The sequence below is a fragment of the Trypanosoma cruzi genome, genomic scaffold (assembly GCF_000209065.1).
Source record: "Trypanosoma cruzi strain CL Brener 1047053516469 genomic scaffold, whole genome shotgun sequence".
Classification (NCBI taxonomy): Eukaryota; Euglenozoa; class Kinetoplastea; order Trypanosomatida; family Trypanosomatidae; genus Trypanosoma; species Trypanosoma cruzi.
In genome coordinates, this window is record NW_001849544.1 from 157,078 (window position 1) to 177,462 (window position 20,385).

The 20,385-nt window shown below is 45.6% G+C and overlaps 10 protein-coding genes across 10 annotated transcripts, besides 34 other annotated features; all 10 read left to right on the forward strand.

Moving 5' to 3' along the window:
• Positions 1-605, forward strand: Tc00.1047053509805.10 (protein kinase A catalytic subunit, putative; the record flags this gene model as incomplete). Its single annotated transcript, XM_814844.1, has 1 exon — positions 1-605. A coding segment is annotated over one exon (605 nt), but the record flags the coding sequence as incomplete, so codon positions are not given.
• Positions 1-20,385: part of a sequence feature (heterozygous, Esmeraldo-like haplotype) that runs on past the window's edge.
• Positions 659-687: a microsatellite.
• Positions 891-995: a sequence feature (T-rich).
• Positions 1,006-1,031: a microsatellite.
• Positions 1,078-1,177: a sequence feature (T-rich).
• Positions 1,249-1,281: a microsatellite.
• Positions 1,467-1,505: a repeat region.
• Positions 1,530-1,618: a microsatellite.
• Positions 1,870-1,914: a sequence feature (A-rich).
• Positions 1,937-1,995: a sequence feature (T-rich).
• Positions 2,358-2,392: a sequence feature (AT_rich).
• Positions 2,526-2,550: a microsatellite.
• Positions 2,576-2,610: a microsatellite.
• Positions 2,612-2,662: a microsatellite.
• On the forward strand, positions 2,767-4,626 carry Tc00.1047053509805.20 (phosphodiesterase, putative; the record flags this gene model as incomplete). Its single annotated transcript, XM_814845.1, has 1 exon — positions 2,767-4,626. The coding sequence occupies one exon, from the start codon at positions 2,767-2,769 to the stop codon at positions 4,624-4,626; it is 1,860 nt and encodes a 619-aa protein (XP_819938.1).
• Positions 4,717-4,779: a sequence feature (T-rich).
• Positions 5,052-5,079: a sequence feature (AT_rich).
• Tc00.1047053509805.30 (hypothetical protein, conserved) lies at positions 5,140-6,042 on the forward strand (the record flags this gene model as incomplete). The annotated part of the gene is made up of 1 exon (XM_814846.1): positions 5,140-6,042. One exon carries the CDS (start codon positions 5,140-5,142, stop codon positions 6,040-6,042), a length of 903 nt encoding a protein of 300 aa, XP_819939.1.
• Positions 5,238-5,266: a microsatellite.
• Positions 6,356-6,376: a microsatellite.
• Tc00.1047053509805.40 (methyltransferase, putative) lies at positions 6,391-8,889 on the forward strand (the record flags this gene model as incomplete). Its single annotated transcript, XM_814847.1, has 1 exon — positions 6,391-8,889. One exon carries the CDS (start codon positions 6,391-6,393, stop codon positions 8,887-8,889), a length of 2,499 nt encoding a protein of 832 aa, XP_819940.1.
• Positions 8,482-8,549: a microsatellite.
• Tc00.1047053509805.50 (hypothetical protein, conserved) lies at positions 9,155-10,090 on the forward strand (the record flags this gene model as incomplete). The annotated part of the gene is made up of 1 exon (XM_814848.1): positions 9,155-10,090. The coding sequence occupies one exon, from the start codon at positions 9,155-9,157 to the stop codon at positions 10,088-10,090; it is 936 nt and encodes a 311-aa protein (XP_819941.1).
• Positions 10,211-10,230: a microsatellite.
• Positions 10,508-10,569: a microsatellite.
• Positions 11,108-11,127: a microsatellite.
• On the forward strand, positions 11,253-11,933 carry Tc00.1047053509805.60 (ras-related protein rab-5, putative; the record flags this gene model as incomplete). The annotated part of the gene is made up of 1 exon (XM_814849.1): positions 11,253-11,933. One exon carries the CDS (start codon positions 11,253-11,255, stop codon positions 11,931-11,933), a length of 681 nt encoding a protein of 226 aa, XP_819942.1.
• Positions 12,149-12,171: a microsatellite.
• On the forward strand, positions 12,590-15,565 carry Tc00.1047053509805.70 (hypothetical protein, conserved; the record flags this gene model as incomplete). Its single annotated transcript, XM_814850.1, has 1 exon — positions 12,590-15,565. One exon carries the CDS (start codon positions 12,590-12,592, stop codon positions 15,563-15,565), a length of 2,976 nt encoding a protein of 991 aa, XP_819943.1.
• Positions 15,925-15,957: a microsatellite.
• Tc00.1047053509805.80 (hypothetical protein, conserved) lies at positions 16,030-17,103 on the forward strand (the record flags this gene model as incomplete). The annotated part of the gene is made up of 1 exon (XM_814851.1): positions 16,030-17,103. The coding sequence occupies one exon, from the start codon at positions 16,030-16,032 to the stop codon at positions 17,101-17,103; it is 1,074 nt and encodes a 357-aa protein (XP_819944.1).
• Positions 16,234-16,255: a microsatellite.
• Positions 17,179-17,219: a microsatellite.
• Positions 17,920-17,957: a microsatellite.
• Positions 18,055-18,184: a sequence feature (T-rich).
• Positions 18,218-18,246: a microsatellite.
• Positions 18,312-18,333: a microsatellite.
• Tc00.1047053509805.84 (hypothetical protein, conserved) lies at positions 18,636-18,935 on the forward strand (the record flags this gene model as incomplete). Its single annotated transcript, XM_814867.1, has 1 exon — positions 18,636-18,935. One exon carries the CDS (start codon positions 18,636-18,638, stop codon positions 18,933-18,935), a length of 300 nt encoding a protein of 99 aa, XP_819960.1.
• Positions 19,020-19,062: a microsatellite.
• Positions 19,383-19,439: a sequence feature (T-rich).
• Positions 19,445-19,464: a microsatellite.
• Positions 19,542-19,574: a sequence feature (CT-rich).
• Tc00.1047053509805.90 (hypothetical protein, conserved) lies at positions 19,721-20,347 on the forward strand (the record flags this gene model as incomplete). Its single annotated transcript, XM_814852.1, has 1 exon — positions 19,721-20,347. One exon carries the CDS (start codon positions 19,721-19,723, stop codon positions 20,345-20,347), a length of 627 nt encoding a protein of 208 aa, XP_819945.1.

Here is a 20,385-nt window from a genome sequence, read left to right on the forward strand (position 1 = left end):
GCAACATCGTGTACCGCGACCTAAAACCGGAAAATCTGTTATTGGATGGACAAGGAAACATTAAAATCACCGACTTTGGGTTTGCCAAGCGTGTGACCGAACGCACGTTTACGTTGTGTGGCACCCCAGAGTATCTGGCTCCGGAAGTCATTCAAAGCAGAGGCCATAATAAAGCTGTGGATTGGTGGGCGCTTGGCATTTTAGTGTATGAAATGCTGGTTGGTTATCCGCCGTTTTTTGATGAGAGTCCCTTTAAAATATATGAAAAGATTCTGGAGGGCAAGCTGCAGTTTCCGCGTTGGGTTGAGGCACGGGCGAAGGATCTTATCAAGGGTCTGCTGGTGCTTGAGCCCACAAAGCGCCTTGGCTCGCTAAATCGTGGCACCCAAGACGTTAAGCGACACAAATTTTATAGCGGAGTAGATTGGGATATACTTTTACAGAAAAAGGTAACACCGCCCATTCCTGTGCGGCTAACTAAGGAAGGGGATACACGCTACTTTGACCGCTATCCAGAGAGTCCCCGCCATCCGTTGCCACCTCTGACGGCAAAACAACAAGAGATGTTTGCAGGGTTTTGTGACGGAGAGTATACCAAAGCGTAATGCACCATCTTTTTACCATGGTTGCCATTTCCAAAACATGCTTCCAAAGAACGAAAAAAAAAAAAAAAAAAAAAAAAAAGAAGGAACAAGGACCAGGAAGAAAAGAGAAAACAGGAGAGTCGACATCATTTTTTGGCCGAAAAAAAAAAAAAAAGGAGATCTGAGAGCTCTTTTCAAGTTGTGTTGAATTTCCGAGGGGACAAGGAGGTGGAGTGGCACGGGGCTTCCCACTGCTGCACTTAAGAGACATGAAACTTGTCGCTCTCCGACGTGTTTTAGTGATGATTTGATTTTATTTTCTTTTTGTTGTTGTTTGCATTTGTATCGTCTTTTTTTTTTTTTTTTTTGCGGTCGCTGCAGCCTTCAATTTCTTCTTTTTGCTTTTTTTTTCCCCCATGCCTTTTTTTTTTTTTTTTCCTTTTTTTTCATTTATGCTTGCAGTGATGTGTGACTCAGCACTGAACTGTTGATGTTTCTTTTTTTGCTGTTTTATTTATTCTCTTGTTCTTCCTTTCGGTGCCGTCTTCTTTTTTTTTTTTTGCGTTTTCGCCGAATTTTTTTTTTTTTTATTTGGGGGGGGGACCGGATGAGTCGGTTTGCAGAACCAGCAAATAAACGGTCAACAAACAACAACAACAAAAAAAGAGAGAGAGAGAGAGAGCGAGAGCGAGAGAGATACAATGGCGAAACGGTATAAATAAGATTTTACTGGAAGGTCACCTCATTCATTTTATAGGCCAGCAAATTTTTATACGCACATTTATACGATATAAGTTCTTATTTTATATTCTATCAATGTTATATATCTCTTATATCTACATAATTACATGGTCGTATATAATCTTCGTTATTCTGGGTTTGTCTCTCTCTCCCTCTCTCCCTCTTTTTTTTTTTTTTTTTGTTTGTGGGAGGGGGGCTGGAGTCATATATATTATATATATATATATGACGGGAACAAGTACATATGCATGAACGGGGCATATATGCATACATGTATACATGTATATGTTTATTTGAAAGAATAAAATAATCATGTAAATACGAAATATATGGCGTAAATCAAGGATTGACGTCAATGGAGCAAATTTAATTTAAACAATTCGTGAATATGATGTAAAGGAAAGGAATAAAAAATAAACAGAATTGAAAAATATGTGGAGTGAATGTATCTAAGTCCTGCGATTGCTGCTATTAGGAGAGACAGTAGTGACATGCACTAGTTTTGATTGATAGGTTTAAACCCTAAGTGTGTAAATTTCATTCTAAAAAAAAAAAAAAAAAAAATGAGGGAAGAAGAGAAGAAAGAAAAGCAGTTGTGAAAATCTTTTATGTTTTTTTTTTTTTTTTTTCTTCTTGTTGTTGTTGCTTTTCTTGTGCTTTTCTTTTTCTTCTGTACATGCAATTATAAATAAAGTCGATACATCTTTTGTGTATATGTCTACTAGTTACCCAAGTTTTCTCTCATCTTTTTTGTCTTTTATTTCCACTTTTGGGCGTATTTTTGACTCCTGATGTTTCTCTTTATTGACCGTTGACAAAGTGCCTACTTTCAATTCCACCATGTCGTTTTCTCTCCCTTTTTCTCTCCTTTTGTGTGTGTGTGAGTTTAATTGGGTAGGGCGGGAGGGGGAGTTAAGCAGAGGTTGGGAGCGGTTCTCCACGTGCCGCTGCGGCAGAACTCACATACACACACTTCTCTTCGTGCAGTTTCAAATTGCCGTTGAGGTGGACATTCGGCTCACACACGCGTTGAAATTTTAGTTTTTTTTTTCTTTTTTTTTTAAAATCAGACGTTTTATTTTGCGCCTTCACCCACGCACGCCCCCCTCCCTCCCCCCGACTGCCTTTCCTGGCCAGATGCACAGCCCGCATTTCCACTGAGGGGATGAATATCCCAAGTGGGTCAGATGTGTGGATGAGAAAAAAAAAAAAAAAAAGAAAAAAATTGTTCCAATAATTTTTTTTTTCTTTTATTATTATTATTATTATTATTTTTATTTTTATTGCATATACACACACAAAAACACACACACACACACAATATATACACACAAACAAAGCTACGAAAAAGGAAACATTTGGGAATTGAAAAGCGACAGGAGACGACTGGGGCAAAAAAAATAAAAGAAGTCAACAACACGGAAACGGAATCGCGGCGGGGATGCTAACAGAGCTGCATGGATGCTCCAGTTTGTTCGTGACAACGACTGATCGATGCTCAATCATGGCGAAAATGAATGAAGAAGCGGAGCGTCTCTGCGTCAGCGTTGTAATGCCGAGTGGTGTGTGTTACCAAGACGAGTTTGACGAGAAGGGTCTTTGCAATGTGAAGGAGACTCTTGGGGAAAACGTCAGCTGGGCGCGCTTCTTCAGTGTGGTCCGTGAGGCCTTCAACAATGGCCAGGTCACGGTACAGAAGGCAACGGATGCTTCTGTGGAAGTGATGTGCCATGCCGACGCCAGCGGGGAGGGTGTTGGAGTTTGTGGGGCGGAGTTTAATGTGAGTAAAGTGGATGTGTCTGTTCTACCAACTATCGAGAAGGGGCTTGTCGATCTTTATCAATTTCAGGCCCATCCAAATACTCAGGAACAGAAACTGAAAAAGTTGACCGAGGAGGTTGCTCAGCTGAAAATAAAGACGGATCAATTGGAAAAGGAGGTTTGTTTCCTGAAGGAAATTGCCCGTAGGCGAAGAAAACTGGACATATACAACATCCAACGAATCAAGCAGCTACGGGAAGAGGTGGCCAATTACGAAGGAATTTATGATTGCGCTCATAGAGCAACAAAGGGTGAAGCAACTACAAACATGAGCCACAGGAGCAGCATGCAAGCACGACACAAGGGTCGTATTCGACAACCGCTTGGAGAGAAGGAGTGCGCGGCGTATGATCCCGAACTTCTTTGCCTCATCAAAAGTCGCTGGATGACCCTGTCTGGTATGGACACGGGTTCATCATGTAATCGTGTTATTGTGCCTTCTCCTTCACCAGGCGTTTCGAACCAAACCCCTGTTTTTGGTAATAAACAACAAGAAGTTGTATGGGAAGCTATGAATAAGTTGGATGAGTGGGATTATAACGTCTTTGAGATTCAACAGACCATGTCTGGAGATGATTTTGCGTCTTTGCATCATCAACCAAATGGTGGTTCTCTTTTTATAACCATGTACGCACTGCTAATCAAATATAGTTTTCTTTCCAAGTTTAACATTGATGAACAGATTGCATTGAACTGGATCAGTTGTGTAGAGTCTGGGTATAATGGCAATCCGTATCACAACTCTATGCATGCAGCGGATGTTCTTCACATCACACACTACATACTAAGCGAAGGGGGAATGATAGAGCGTTGTCAATTATCAGACCTGCAGGTGTTTGCAGCCCTATTTGCGGCAGCTATCCACGATTACAATCACCCTGGTGTCAATAACAACTTTCATATCAAGACACAAACTTATGGGGCAATAATTTACAATGATCGGAGTGTACTTGAAAATGCGCATGTTTCTAGTGTTTTTGAACTGATGAAGAATCCACGATTTAACATTCTTGAGAGTTTTTCTGAGGACCAACAAAAAGAAATCCGGGAAACTGTTATTGAGATGGTGTTGGCTACAGATATGAGTTTGCACGGGAAGCACATTGCGCACTTTAATGACCGCCTTGGGGAGCACGCTTCCTTTACGGAACGCGAAAATCAAAATCTGGCCTTAGTCATGGCGTTGAAAATGGCTGATATCTCCAACTGTGGCCGGCCGCTTGAAATTTACCTCAAATGGAGCTCAAAGTTATCGGATGAGTTTTATCTTCAGGGGGATCGGGAAAGGAATCTCGGCATGCAGTGTAGTCCGTTTATGGACCGCATGGAGCCTGCTCTCGCCAAGGGCCAGATTTTATTCATAAATTATATTATTATTCCATTTTTTGAGAAAATGGCGGTATTTTTGCCCAAAATGCGTCTTGCGGTGGAGTGTGCTGAGAGCTGCAAGGCATATTGGCTAAAATCTGGACAGGGATGAGAGTTGGATTTTTTGCGACGAAAAGGGAGAGGACGGGTAAATGCAAACAATTTCCCTCTTTCTTCTAAATATTCTTTTTGGCCCCCCCTCTTTTTTTATTTATTTTTCTCTGTTTATGTTCTTTTTTTGTTTTTTGTTTTGTCTGCTTATTTTGTCCTTGGGTCTTCACCCCTGTCATTATGTAAAATGAGTATTGAATATATGGTGCTGCCATTGGAATTGGCTTGGGAGAGGCGAGGGGTGCTGTGATGGGTGTCCGCAATGCCGTGCATTCACCCACCCAAGCACCCTTATTTCTCCAATTGTTTTTTTGTTTAATCTTGTTGAAGTTCAAAAACGGGAGCGCAAAAAGATGAGCGCAGCCGATAATTAAAGAGTTGGACATTAGGATCTTTTTGCCACTTTTGCTCTATCTCATTGCCTTCTTTTTATTTTATTTATTTATTTATTTTTGTATGCCTTCTCTGCTTCTGTTTTTATGATTCCTCACAGATTTTACCCAAGGGAGGTAAGATGAGTTCTCACCTGTCGGAGCTGTGCAAGGCCAGCGAGGTTGGTCCCATCATGGAGCGTCTTAAGCAGGTATACCCGGAGCGTCCCAACCTGGGCTGTGATTATGATGATGATGATGATGATGATGCGTTTCATTTGGCTTCTGGCTTTACGAGAGAAGTTCATGAGCAGATGCGATGCACGTTTGAGGGCATTTGGGGGTACCAGGATGACGATGGCAGGACTGCCCTTCACTGGGCGGTAGCCATGCGGAATTTTTCTCTAGCTGGCACACTCATGAAGGCACCCTACTTTTCTCTGGTTTTCAGCGAGGATCACGACGGCGCATCGCCGTTTATAACAGCCTGCATGGTTGGTGCACCCGAAGAGTTTCTGAAGGAACTCTTGACGACAGCGGCGGCACAGAGAAGCTGGAAGTTGACCCAGGAGCAAGAGAGCATAGATAGTAAACAAGAGCATGTTACGGCGGATGTGAATTCAGGGGAAACCAAGTCCCTAGATGACTCTCTTATGAATCATAAAATAGCTATTCTGGATCAAGCTGACAACCTGGGGAATACGTCACTTTTATATGCTGCTGGGCGAGGCAATATTGCTATTGTGCGTTTCTTGTTGCAACTTGGGGCATCAATTGATCATCAGAATAAACGCGGACAGTCTGCACTCCATCGTGCCACGAGTCGCGGTACAAATGATGTAGTGGAAGAACTTGTAGTGACAAGTCGGAAGGTACATAGTGTTGCAGAACACCGTCGTTGGATGAATTTGCAAGACTACCATGGCGACACCGCCTTATTTTACGCCTCGATGGACAATAACGAAGAGCTGGGCCGCTATCTGTTACGTCACGGTGCTGACCGCGAGATAAGAAATAAGGAAGGAAAGGCGTTTTGGGAAATCTAATCTCTTCCTGTTCTTTTATTACCATTTTGATGGTTTAGAAGAAGTGCCTTGTTTGCGGTGGTTCCCATTTAAATTATAATGCCCATAGTGTTTTATGCACATGCATTTCTTGTGATGTCACTGCATTGGTTTTGTGTGTCTTTTTTTGTGTGTTTGTTGGGGGTTATTTTTTTTTTCCTTATGTGTCCGTTTGTATGATTATTTAGTTGGGGCGAAGGAATTAGGGGAAGGCGCGTGTCTTGCAGGTTGTTGGGAACGAAGGAGCCGTAGTGAGGAAGCTGGGAACAGCAACAGCAACAAAACACACACACACAAAAAAAAAAAAAAAAAAAAAGGGTGAATACACGGATGAATCGACGTGAAAGACGACGTAAGCGGGAGCGTGAAATTCTACCACCCGCGCTTTCGGCTCTTATCACATGCATTTCCCCACAAACTGACCCTGCCGCGCCCTTGCGTTACCTGAAGAGCTTCTCAAAACGAGAATTGGTTGACGTTGACGAAGAGGACTGCGTCTACGTGCTTGAGGGAGATGGATTAAATCGACTATGTGAGGGGCTTGGGAACGGGATATGCGCCAAAGATCTGTTAGCCGTTGCTCGTCGTGCGCCGCGCAGTCAATCAACACTTGAGAAGATCGATGTGACAGAGTTGTGCTTTGCGATTGCTCAGGTCATTGCTCCAGTGAATGTGCACGAACGGCGACGAAATGTTGGGAGCACGGAACCTTTGGATGAAAATGCTCCGCTCATTAAGTACTACTCAAAGGGTCGTTTTGCCTCTCTCTTGGAGTGTGTCAACACAGAGGATGCCCAAATTGAGTGGCAGAGGTTTATTGCTTGCATTTCTTCACCACTTCCAATGACTTTACGTGTACACCGAAATGAACGGGCTTTAAAGCATATTGCAGATGAGTTTTTGTTACATGACCCGATGCTGCGTGAGGTGGTGCATTCCGTATCTCCCTTGCTTCCTCCCAGTATAGGTCTCTACGGTTGTTCTCATGCCGTTTACCACACAGAACCTCGGGTTGAGTATATTTGTCGAACATTACACGCCGCCAGCGCGGTGTCTTTCCAGGAGGCTGTGTCGGTTCTTCCAGTTATGGTGGCGGATATCCATCCGCATCACGCGGTTTTGGACATGTGTGCTGCACCAGGAAGCAAAACACTACATGTACTTGATGAGATGCTGCAATACGGTTGGTCCACATCTTCTGTTTCGCAGGGTGTATTCTTTGTAAATGAAAAAGATCGTATTAAGGCCACCCAAATATTGCCTGCTCGTTTAAAGCGTTTTCATGCGCCAAATGTGATTTGCACCCGTTGTGACGCCTCGCAATGGCCACGACTGTTTTATTCTTTTGAACGAGGATCTTCATTTGCAGAGAAGCGATTTGACCGTATTATTTGCGATGTTCCATGTAGTGGGGATGGCACAGTTCGCAAGGAACCAGCATTGGCGAGTTCTTGGAGTCCTGGATATGTCAAATCACTTGTGCCAACACAAAAGGCACTGCTGCGACGTGGATTGGATCTTCTCAAGGAGGGTGGGATTCTTGTTTACAGTACGTGTAGCATGAATCCAAAGGAAGACGAGGAAGTTGTGTGTGCGGGCTTGGAGTTATTTGGAGATACCGTGGAGCTTCTTGATGTTAATGCCATTTTAAGAGAAAAGGGTGCGTTGCTACACTCTGTTGGTGGCATTTTATCTCCCAACGTTGACCAGTTGCAAATAGCCACGTTACCTTTGACGTTTGATGGCCGAAAGGTTTTACGTGTTTTGCCCCATCGTGATGACACAGGTGGGTTTTTTGTTGCCGCTTTTCGTAAGCGATCGTTGCCAGATTGGGCCCCTCCCTTGTTGCTTCAGGAGAAGCTGAATCATTGGACAAAAGGGAAGTTTTGGGCCCCCGTAGGCAGAGATGATCCTGAATGGTGTAATATCGTTGAGTTCTACGGGATCAATCCGAATTGCTCTGGCACCTTTCAATACTACAATTCTACATTGGAGAAAAAGGAGGAGAACGTAGTGGGCTCCGGTCTCGTGCCTCTCTACCATTTGAACCCCAATGGTGCTGCGTGTCGGCGGATTGTTCTTGTGACGGTTGCCACCGCTCGCATGCTCTTTGAGACGCGGCCATACAAAGGCCCTGGTGTGGAGATTGTCTCCGTGGGTTCTCGCGCCTTTGAGGCGTACGATGGAAAATTTCTTTTAAATGCAAGGTGCCGCTGGCGGGTGGTTGTTGAATCCGCCTCATATCTCGCCTCGTTTATGCGAGCGCGTAAGATAGTACTGAATGCGACCCATCACCCGGAGCTTATACGTGAATTGTTTTCGAACGGATTTATTTGGTTACGGGATTATTGGCATGTCATTTTGCGTCAGGTATCCGTTGCTGCTTCTAATACCACTACTACTGCCAATACTTTGACCAGCAATAATAATAATAATAATAATAATAATAATAATAATAATAATAATAATAATAATAGTATTGGTAATAAAGAGACTTATTCGGGTGATGCCGCGGAGGTTTTTACCTCGTTTGTTCGCAGTGATGGGCCACTTTACGAGCTTCTCAGATCCAAGGGATCGACGGAGTCATTGACGCAAGAAATTTGTCCCCTGTTCGCGGAAAACGTGTTGGTTGGAGGAGTTCTTGTTGGTCTTGTGGGTGGCAAGTTGGCAGGTGAAGAAGGCCCGTGGTGGCTTAGCGCGACAATCAGTAGCTCAAAACTTGAGCTAGCGGTGGATGTCTCACTTCGCACGTTTGGTCTTCTTGTTTTTTTGGGTTTCGATACAAATAATACCATGCCAGGGGTTAGGGTCCCTATCGCAAAGTGAATTTGTAAGACAAAGCAGCCCGGAAATTTCTGAATTTTACTCAATGGAAATGGCTGGTAAAGAAAGGGTTTGGGTGTTTCTTTGTGGTTGCCTGAGGGCCACATATACCGTCGTTTTTTATTTGTTTGTTTGTTTGCAAAAGCGTTTATTTATTGCATGTATTTGCTTTTGTTTTTGTTATGCTTTAATATCTATCTATATATACATTGCGTTTGTTTTTCTGTTGCCTACCCTTCTTTGAAAACGATAGGCGTCAAAGGACAGGATGCAGGTTGGGGTTGGCGATGATGAGTCGAAGCGTTGCACTTTTCAAGGCTGCACACAGGTAGATCCTCTTGCCTCTCGTTGCGTCCTTTGCGGTGATATGTTCTGCGCTAACCACACATCCGTGGCTGCCCACATGTGCCGCACGTTCAACGCCCAGAACGTCAACTGTCCTGTTTGCCACCAAGTCGTGTCACTGGAGCGTTCTGGGCAGCCAATAGATGAGGCCGTTTCGCGACACATCGATAGGGGTTGTCGTCCGGCTGCGTTGTTGTCGACCGGTATGAAGGAGCGAACAAACTACTGTAGCTACACGGATTGCAGAAATAACTCTGTGGCCTCCATCATTTGCGAGGACTGTGGCAATAGGTACTGTATTGAGCATCGCGCCCCCGCGCGTCACCAGTGCCGAAAGGCTCGAACGCCAGCCGTTCCTGCTTTATCACAGGCGATGTCATCCAAGCCGACGCTCTCTTCCGGCGCAGTCTCTCATTCCCACTCATCGCCGCAGAAGAATTTTCCGCGAAATACTCCCAGTACGGCTTTTGGGACCCGAGTTGAGGGCACGGTGACGCCGCTGGTCCTTTTTGCTAAAGAATTTGGCGTTTCTCCGTTCTTTATGCATTTCTCACGTCTGATGGTGGTGGGTCGGGCGCTGGATCTAGCCGTTGGTCAGGCGACTCTTGATAGTGCCGCTGTTGGCGCAGAGAAAGGGACGTGGGTGTTACATGTGGTACAGCGGCCACACAGTGTTGACGGGTTTTCCGTGGTTGCTCCGCCTTTTTCTGCAACATTGAAAACGGCAGGTGTGGTGGATGGCTCAATCGTCTATATTGGGAAGAAGTCCGTGCAACCGGATGATTTGTTCAGTGAACTTGCCCCGCATCTTGCAAATAAATTCCACCGTGGGAAAGAAAAAAAATGTGCCTCCATGTGACTGGAGGATCCCACGGGAGAAACCTATATGGATTTGCTGGGGGGCATACCTTATGAACTTCATGCCATGGCGATTGGGGTTTTTGTGCTATTTTCACTCCCTCGCCTTTTTCTTTTTCTTTATATATATATATATATATAGTTATTACGAGTGTTTATTTCCAACCCTTTTTGGAGAAATAGACTGGGGTTGGTGGCCGTTTCCGTTATACACACTCACTTGTTTTGTACCCAAAAGCGGGGGTAGTTTTTGTGATGAATGCAGCGTTTTCAAGAGTGGAAAATGGATGCTTTAGCGGCTCCTATTTGCTGGTATTTTCTATTCCCAGTTCGGAGGGAGGAATAAACTCAAATTGAAAGACTGAAAGACTTGTCGTGCATAAAGGTCTTTGCCTTTTAACTGTCTTATCACGGTGTTTTATTATTATTATTATTATTATTATTATTATTATTATTATTATTATTATTATTATTATTATTTAGTGTTGTTGTTTAAACCTCTGGGAGGAATGTGCGAGCAGACGGGCCAAATAAATGAGTAGGTTTCCTATGGATCCCCTCTGTTTATTTTATCCTGTACTTGGCTTTGTTCCGAGAGGTACCGCGCTGGAAGGCAGTGAGTGCGTCTTTTTTTTTTTTTTTTTTGTACCAGTCATCCCGCCCACCCAACAACTATTGCCCTCCACGCCGAGGGGGAGCCCGGCGGCTGCAGGGCAGTTCAATGCTGCTGCTTTGTGAGTTTGCAATGGGTTTGGGGACCATACATGTGCCGTTCGAATCCATTGGGCTACTGCGGTGCGTGGGTGTGGCTGTTGGAAAATTCTCGTCCGAATCGGGATTTCGGTCGCACTGAAACGACTTTTTGCCTCCCGCTGTTGTGTCGTCTCGCTTTGTAAAAGGTGGGACGAGGCCTTGTCCAGACGCACATTTTATTTATGATTTTTTCTTCAGGTTTGAAGGTGTTGTATGTGTTTTGTTTTCCATCAAAGCGTTGATTGTTGCTTTGGATTCACTCCTCTTTTTTTTTTTTTTTTTTTTGATTCGACTCTTAGATCCCAGCGTTGCTTTGCCAGCTGGAAGGGGAAAGCTAAAGCAATAAGGATAGGGAACAACGAAGCACGAAGTACACAGGAAGAACTCAACTGCAGAAATAACAAAGCCGTATGATAGCGTCGGCAACGCCACACGCAGGCTGTGAGACAGCCACTGCCAAGATTGTTTTGCTTGGTGAGTCCGCCGTAGGCAAGAGCTCCATCGCACTGCGTTTTGCACGGAATGAGTTTTGTCCCAATCAAGAAACTACCGTTGGCGCTGCCTTTCTCTCGAGGACTGTGAGCGTGCCAAATTCTTCTTCTTCCACGCAGGATTCTACCGCGTTTGGGGCTGTAAAGTATGAGATTTGGGACACGGCAGGGCAGGAGCGGTATCGTTCACTCGCACCCATTTATTACCGCGGTGCATGCGGGGCGTTGGTTGTTTATGATATCACAAGTGTGGATAGCCTCAAGAAGGCCCAGACGTGGCTACGTGAGTTACGCGCCAATGCGGATCCGACGCTGGCCATCTTTCTGCTGGGGAACAAAAAGGACCTGGAGTCGCTCCGGCAGGTTTCGCATGAAGATGGGAAAGCGCTCGCGCAGGAGGAAGGCGTAAATGGCTTCTTTGAAACATCCGCCAAAGAGAATGAGAATATTGAATTGGTATTTGTAGAACTTGCGCGAACGCTGCTCGAACACGGACTGGCATCGTCGTCCTCAGCCGGCGGAGTGGGGGGTACGCGTGGGGCAAAACGGTTGGAGCCTCCCTCACGTCCTTCAAAGACGTCGGGTACATGCTCTTGTTGAACGCCTGGCAGGAACGAGACGAAGTGAAGTAATATATATAAATAATATGTTTCTGTATGTACCTGTGTCGCTAGTGATTATTAGTAGTAGGCTTGATTCTTTTCTTACCCCGCTTCTTTTGTGTTCTTTTTTATTCCGGCACCCACAAAAAAAAACAAAAACAATAAATAATAAAAAAAGGATTAGACTTGCCATATTTTTGCGCGCGCCAAGTGTTATTATTATTATTATTATTATTGTGAATGTTGGGAGTAGTTCTCTGTTTCTTTTATCGTGGACATGACGGAAGTGGGGCGCTGCCACGTGGAAGGCGAAGGAGGGGAATAACTCTTATACACTTAAAAATTCACAAAAGGAACGGTGGAAAAAAATATTGCCCCCTGTGTTTTATCTTACTGTTGTACCTTCCTCACTTGTTTTTTTGTTTCTTTGTGCAATGATTTATGCCTTTTTTTTTTTTTTGCGCGTTGTGAACGACTTTCGCGGGTCTCTTTATTTTCTTTTTCTCATCTCATTATTATTTGAGGGCCTGCTTCTCAGCTCTCCCAGGGCAGCAAACACGCGTTGGCGGCTGCCTGCAAGGGTCGCAGGGGGAGGGATCGGTGTGGAAAGGATTATTGTAGATACAAGGAACACACACAAAAAAAATATTTAGTATGGAGGAGGGCTATTCCGGGGACGAAGTGGCGGCAGGTATGTGTGCTGTGGGGTCCTCACTTCCGACAAGATCGCCGCCACTCGACCCACCGCATTCTTCTTGCGCGCCGTCCCCGGTGGGACGCTCCGCCACTGTGATCGGTGGCGCAGTAATACGCAGCCCCATGGCAATGACGTCCCCAGCCGCGCATACGACATCTATTGCTGCTGCTGCTGCTGCTTCTTCGGCAGCGGGGCGAGCAATGGAGAGCGTTTCTCCGGTGTCTACCACAACCGCCGCGGAGTATGTGGAAATTGAACAGAAGCAGGCGGAGCTGAGGAGTGTTGTAGAACATCGTATTATGACGCTTGAGCGATCACTAAAGCGTCGTGAAGAAGAAATAGAAACGTTGAAAATGCAGCTACGTAAAACTGAGGAGGACTATCAGTTTAACTATGAGCTCATCAAGGACCGTGATGCGGCGTTGGAGGAGGCTGCGACGCAGCTTCAAGTTTTGTACGACGAGTTGAAGCACCGCAAGTCGGAGGAGTTGACATTATCCAAGCGTTTGGAGGGGCTTGAGAAGGAGACACACCATTTACGGCAAAGACTTCGAGAGACGGAGGTGGAACGCGAACAGACTGTGCAGCGCGTTCAGCAGATGTATCAGCAGAAAGAAAGACAACTAAAGGAGGCTTTTGGCCAAAAAGAGACGGCACTAGAGGCGGAGAAGCAGCGTCTACATGAAGAGTACTTAAAAAGATTTAAAGCAATGGATGACATCCGGGAAGAGACGGCGGATAAGAGTGAGGCGCTGGCGAAAGAATTAGAAGCGAAATGGGGTCAACAAGTGAGGGGTTTAGAGGAGAAACTAGTTGCATCCACCAAAGTGATGGATGCCGTACAGAGTGAGAAGGCGGCCATTGAGTCTCGTTACTCTGAAGCATCTCAGGCATTGTCTCTATTGAAGCATGAAAATGAGTCACTCCAACAGCAGCATCAAGTTGTTGTGGCGGAGGCTGCTGAAAAACAACGTGAGTTGGAGGCGAAATTGAATGAGTACAATGCCGTTATGGGACAAGGCATTGCCAACGCTGAAGACAGTATCCGTCAGCAGACACGGCGAGCCAACATGTTAGAGGTAGAGTGCGGCCAACTACAGTCGCAAGTAACGGAGCTACAAGAGCGGTTGCAGGCGTCACGAATACAGAGAGATGACGATACAAAACGTCTCATGGAGGAGAGTAATAAAATGCGAGAGAATTACCGCCAAGCAGAGACGCAGATGGAAGAGCGACGCCGGAATTGGGCAGAAAGAGAGCGTCAATTAACTCTGCAGTTGCAGCGGCTGCAAGAAGAGCTTGAAGACGCAAGAAAGAAAGGCGACACAGCAGTTAGTCGTATGGGCGAGTTACAGGCTCGTTATGAGGTCTCCCAAGAAGAACGGGCCCGGTGCGAACAGGAAATCGAACGTTTTCGTCGGGATCTTCAGCGCTGTCGTGAGGAGGAGCAGCGCACTGCGACGCACGCGCAAGAAGTGCAGCGTGCTGCAGAAGAAAAGGTTCGTGACGCCGGTCGTGAGGTGGAGGTTGCACAGGAGGAGGTGGAGCGACTGAAGAAACGTCTATTTGAGGCACAAGAACGATCCCAGTCAGAGGCAGCGCGACTAACGCGAGAGTTACACGCTAGCGAGGCGGCACGTCAAGCCCTCGAGGAGCATTTCCACCTTGCAGAGGACGCCAACGGGCAGCGGGCGCTTATCGAGAACTTGCGCCGCGAGAAGGAAGCACTGGAGCGAAGAGTATTGGAGCTGGAGCAAACAAATGCGGCGATACGAGATCAAGTAGCCTCCTTCACTATGGAGCTACAAAACGACCCCGTTGTAAAGTCTGCGAAGGAGACGCAGCGCCGAGTACAAGAGTTACAAGAGCAATTATTGCAAGCCCGTGAGGATATTCAGCGTCTGCGCGACACACTCCGTGCGAAAGAGGAGGAGTTGTCGCGTTACCAGTTGGAGATCCTGCGTGCGCGCTCTGCGGAGACGGCGGTTTTGCATCAGCGGGATCAGGAGGACCAACGCCTTCGTGAGGAGTACCAAAGCGCAAAGGAGGCCTATGAAAGTATGCGAAAAGCGCTCAGGGATCAAAAACAACAACAACAGCAGCAGCGAAGTAGAGTATCGCCTGGAAAACCAGCGACACTAAATCAGAAAAGTGGCAGTGATGATGACGATAGGAGGGATAGGCACCGAAGTGGTGAAAAAAAAGTTTCTTGTGGGGCCGAGAGGGATCCCGTGTCGATGCGGGAGGCGGACTTGTGGCGGCGAAAGTATCTGCAGCTGGAGCAAAATCTTCGTGATCTCCTTCGGGAACGTGATGGCTTGGCAAGGGAGCTGCAACTCACGCGTCAGGATGTCGACGCATTGACAAGCGAGAAACAATCCCTTGTCGATTTGAACTCCCTGTTGAAGGCTCAGTTAAGGGAGGCGTACCGGACCGCATTAGAATACCCACAGCTGACGCTACGACCGCCAACACCAGAACAAAATCAGCATCAAGGGGGGCAAAAACAACAGCCAGCCGTTGTTCCAATGCAGACTGATACAAATTTAGAATCTGGGAGAAAAGCGGTGCAAGATTCAACCCAAACAGTGCCTTCGCTCGCTGTAGATGCCTTCTTCCGGGGTGTTTCGGCCCCGCAGTCCTCCGTCGATGCAGAACGTCTTTCTGCCTTGGAAGTGGAGCTGGCAGCGATGAAGGCAAGTATGCTGAACCATCGTCAGAGTTTTACACGTGCCTCTCGATCTGGCGGGGGAGGTGCCGCTGCCGCTTCCAAAGATCGGGACACCCGAAGACAGTTGCAACAGCAACAACAGCAGCAGAAGCCACAAAAAAATACTCCCCAGACTGCGTCGATGAGTCGATCTCTCAGTCGGAGTGGGGCGCCGTTGGTTCACCGAGGTTCCTCCGTGGTGCGTCACTACGGCTACATGTAAACACACTCATGCTCATTCTCCTTTTTAACTGCTTCTTATTGTTATTTCTTTATATATATATACAAACCAACACTTTTGCAGTTTATTTTTCTTATTTGGGGTATATATTTAGATGTTGTTTTGATGACCGTATCTTTGAGATTGTTGTTTTTCATTGGGAGTGTACCGGACTTTGATTGCATCTCTTCACGCTCTTTCAGATTGGTGTGGAATATAAGTGGGGGTACTGGTCTGATCCATAGGGGAAAAGCAAGAACGAGAATCAAGGGTGTGACGCACACGTACGCAGAAGACGGGGAAGCAAAGAAGCAAATTTGCAGAGAGAAGTGAAGGAAAAATCACAAAGGGAATAGAATACGAAAAAAAAAAAAAAAAAAAAAAAGAAACAAAAATCAAAACAGAAGGAAATAGAATTAGCCGGGGAAAAAAAGGGATTAGCGTAACGCCCGGTGAGGTTCAACAGGATGGGGGTAAACAGCTCGCGTGAGCGACGCTCTCAGCGTCGTAGTCAAAGCAACGCGGTGACACCTCCAGCCAACATGCCTCCACACCTAGCAAACCAGTACAGCAACCGACGTCAAATGCCAAGCAATGGCAACAATGTGCCAACAGCGCCAAATTACGATGCATCGCGGCCAGCGCCAACACTCCCACCACCACCACCACCACAGCAGCAGCAGCAGCAGCAGCCTTCTTCTCCTTCTGGAAACACCGACAATAATAACTCAGCGAATAACAATCAACGGGGTGTTCAGGAGGGACAAATTGTAAAGATGTTGGCAACTATTGATGCCTCTTCAGTGGATTACGATCCAACTATGCAGCGACTCAAGTTTCGCGTTACAAGCGTCTGCCCGTTTTTGTCATACGAAATTCATACCGGTGTGAAGGAATACATCAGAGGGGGAGAGGTTTTTTATATGCCAAACAAGCCCAAAATGGAGCCGCCGCGTCTCACGCTTGAAGGGCCACAGGAAAATAAGGAGATCAATGTGCATATTGATGTGTCCAAGTTAGAGGAAAAAGAGCGTGTCTATAACAAACATTACCCCAAGCAGCAGCCGTGTGTCATTGTTTTGCGTTACCGTATAAAGGAATTACGTAAGCAGGAGAATAGCAGCGCAAATGCCTCTCCAGTTGAGGAGATTGTGGAGCACACGGAACACACCGCGGTGGATCTTGCTGAAAACCCAAAGAGGCGGGTAATCAGTCAGATTATTACAGCTGGAGGTTCAGCGTATGTGGTAGAAGACTTATTTGGAGTGGATGGAGATAGCCCGGGTGCGGCTAATGGCAATCCGGAGGTGATGCTCGGAACCACCATTGTGCCTCATGAAGGCGAGGAAGATGAGGATGGATTGTGTGTTATTTGTCTGACCGTCCCAAAGGACACCGCAGTCATGCCGTGTCGTCATATGTGTCTTTGCAAGGGTTGTGCGGAGGAGTTGATGCGTCACACACCCAAATGTCCTGTATGTCGAGGCTTCGTTTCGACACTTCTCCATATGCCGTCGATAAATGGCAACAGCCCTGCATGAACAAGGCGTCTGCCGTGATGAAATTTCTTCAAAGAGTTTGCCTGGTAAACCAAAAGTTTAACGTGTGGGTTATGCAAAAAAAAAAAAAAAAAAAAGAAAGAAAAGGAAAAAAAAAAGTTGAAAACGAATAAAATGGCAGAAATACATCAGAAAAAAAAAAAAAAAAAAAGGACAACATTGAAGAAATTGATAGTGAGATGGGTTAGGATGGAATGGTTTCTCAGTAAAGTGGGCTCACTGTGCGGTGGAGATGCGCCTACCGGAAGGAACATGAAGAGGGCAGCTGAAAGGAACGACGACACTCTAAAATCCTGGAGAAGAGCAGAAAAAAAAAAAAAAAGAATCGGGCAACGCGGTACGTCCTGCACGCCCTTTCATTGACTGCGTCGTGGAAATTTTGAATAAATGAGCGGGTAGGCAGCAATCCGGATGGCGTGGCGCTGGGGAGGAGGAGGGATGGAAGAATGGCGTTTCTGAATATGTTGGTTTCTCCTTGTGCCTGCTCTTTTTTTATGTTCCAGCGTCTTTTCCACATCACCTCTTCTGAGCGTGCTTTCGTTCCTCAGTATCCACGGTTTTTATCTAAGTACGATGCGTCACCGGGCAACTTTGATCGCTGTGACCAGATGTGGCTATTATCCGGCCTTTTTTCTCATATATATGTGTGTCTGTGTGTGTGGGCTGCTCCATGCTTTCCATCGCGTTTTTCTGCCGAATGTTGATGTATATGCCGTCCCGTCGTCTTTTTTTTTTTTTTTTTTGGTCATCACAAAACGCAAAAACGCGTTGTTAGGAACAACATGAGAGGAAAATAATTATATACATTTATATATACATATATATATATATATATAAGAAAACAGCAAAGGAAAGAGAAACATATGAACACGAGTGGCGACTTTTACTTGTTGGTGGATGGGAATGCATTGTTTTCCACTTTTGGGACTCTGCTTTTCTCTTTTTTTACCTCTCACTTTTTTTTTTAAGAAATCGATTTTTTTTTTTTTTCTTCTATTCCTTTTATGTTGATTTAATTGGTGCATTATTTGTTTTTGTTTGCGTGTTTTTTTTTTTTCTTATTGATTCTATGGCTTTTGCTGCTGGGGCGAAGAAAAACAACAACAACAACAACAAAAAAAACAAAAGCGGCGGGGCTGTGAGAGGAAGCTAGATAATGAGAGGATGCAGTAGTGTGTTCCAAAAGTTAATTTTTTTTTTTTTTTTTTTTTTGTATTTGTTTGCGTGTTCCATTGCGCACTCGCGACCTGAAGGCGCCCCGTTGGCGGTGATTGGGGACAAAAACAACAACAACAACAGCGACAGACGTTGGCGTATCTATCTACCTATCTTTCTATATAAACACACTTATGCACTGCTGAGGGGAAATGGGAAGAGTGTGGTGGTGGTTTCTCTCGTTGTGATGCTCTTTTTAATTGTTTTTCTTTTCTTTTTTTGTTATTTTTGGTGCAAAGGCCTAGGGTGACGGGCTGTTGGTAGTGTTGCTCGAGAAGTGGGGTTTGCGAGGGGTAGTGATGGCGAACGACTCGTGCCCAAACTGCTGCGCCGTCCTCTCCCTAATGGGCATTGTTCTTCTTCTTCTGTTTGGCGGCATGTTCCGTGCGCGTGCGGTTTCATTTCATATTACGAGCGTAGAAAATGGCTGGGATATCGACGAGAAGGCTCGTGCGTGTTTTAACGGGGCCATCTTTTACGGAATCACCCTTTTCATTTCAGTTGTGGCACGCATTTATACCCGGCGTAGCCAGGCTGCAAAGCAGGCGCTTTTAGAGGCAGAGCGACTACGTGAGAGTATCGAGCTGCGTGTTAAATAAAGCAGCTGGACGGGGTTCACATCTTCTATTTTTTTTTTTTTTTGTTTTCTTGACTCTTTTCCCCTTTTTGGGTGAGTTCTCGTTTTATTATTATTATTATTATTATTATTATTATCATTATTATTATGAGGGCCGGAGAAGAGAAGAGGGAACGGGGTTTAATCGGAATGGAGGATGTGAGCTTAACGGTGTTCACGCGGTACATTATTCGTCTTTTAAAGGCAGAGTTAATGGGTGGGGGATGGAATCTGTGCTCATTTTTCACTTCCACCGTGTCGCTGTGTTCGTGTGCGGTCATGATGTTTCGTGTGATACGTTGGGGAGGAGATCTACGTACATAAAATGCAGTGATGGCATGCTGAGTACCCCGGGCAATCTTCTCTACACTGCCTACGCTACTGTATTTTGTCCGCTACGGATGCTCTGTGATATGTTGCGCAATGAGTGTTTTTTTTTTTTTTTATTATTATTGTAGTATCTTATTTTTTTTTTTTTTTTTTTTTTGACCTTTATTATTATTATTATTATTTTCTTCTTCTCATGCCTGTTATCCTTTTGGAGGCGTGATCTGTGCCCTGTTGGCGGGAACAATTTCTCCATTTAATTTCTTTCTTTTTTTTTCTCTCTCTCTCTCTCTCTGAACACGGGCAAACAAAATTTGAAATGAATGAAGAATTGCACGTTAGGGATAAATTTCTAGAGAGCGTGCGTGCACTTTTGGGAAAGACACGTCACGGAGACATAACAGCAGCAGCAACAAGGCGAAGGACGGAAAAAAATATTGAATGGATCAGTTTAAGCAGCCTCTGGAAGGCATTTTCCGCGATGGTATTCCTGCTCCCGTTCTTAGGGCCTTTGCGCCACTTTATCAGGCTCTGCCCTCGCTTCAAGATGCAGTGACGTCTAGCCGTGACTGCTACTACTGGCGCGCAAACCCGCTGAAGTGTGTGGAAGAAGATGTACAAACGGTTACATCGTTTATGCAGGCAAGCGAGGCGTCATTTCGTCTTTGTCCACAACAGAGCGCCACACTTCTGAAGTGTCACATGACAGAGCCTGCCAGAGCACTCTTCTTTTGCCGCGACGAGGAGTGGGAGTGGCGGACTTGCCTGATGGACCAAACCGGCATCCGCTTCTGGCCCTATGCTAACGCACCGGTTGGTGCTCCATGGAGTAATGGCGGACAAACAGAAGATTTTCATCTTGAGGATCGCTTCTTTTATGAGAACTTCTCATGGTGGCGACGAAAAGCTGCGATGCTTGCCGTGCGTCGCCGGGAGCTGGAGGTACAGGCTCAGAGAAAAAATTGGCTGGATGAGCAAAAGCAAAAAGAAAAGGGGAATTTGACGCAGTCGTTATTACCACCAAAACCAACCTTGGCACCCGTAGGGATCAGGATGAATACCAGTTAGTCTATTGGGTGTTATATTGTATATATTAGCGTGCATTT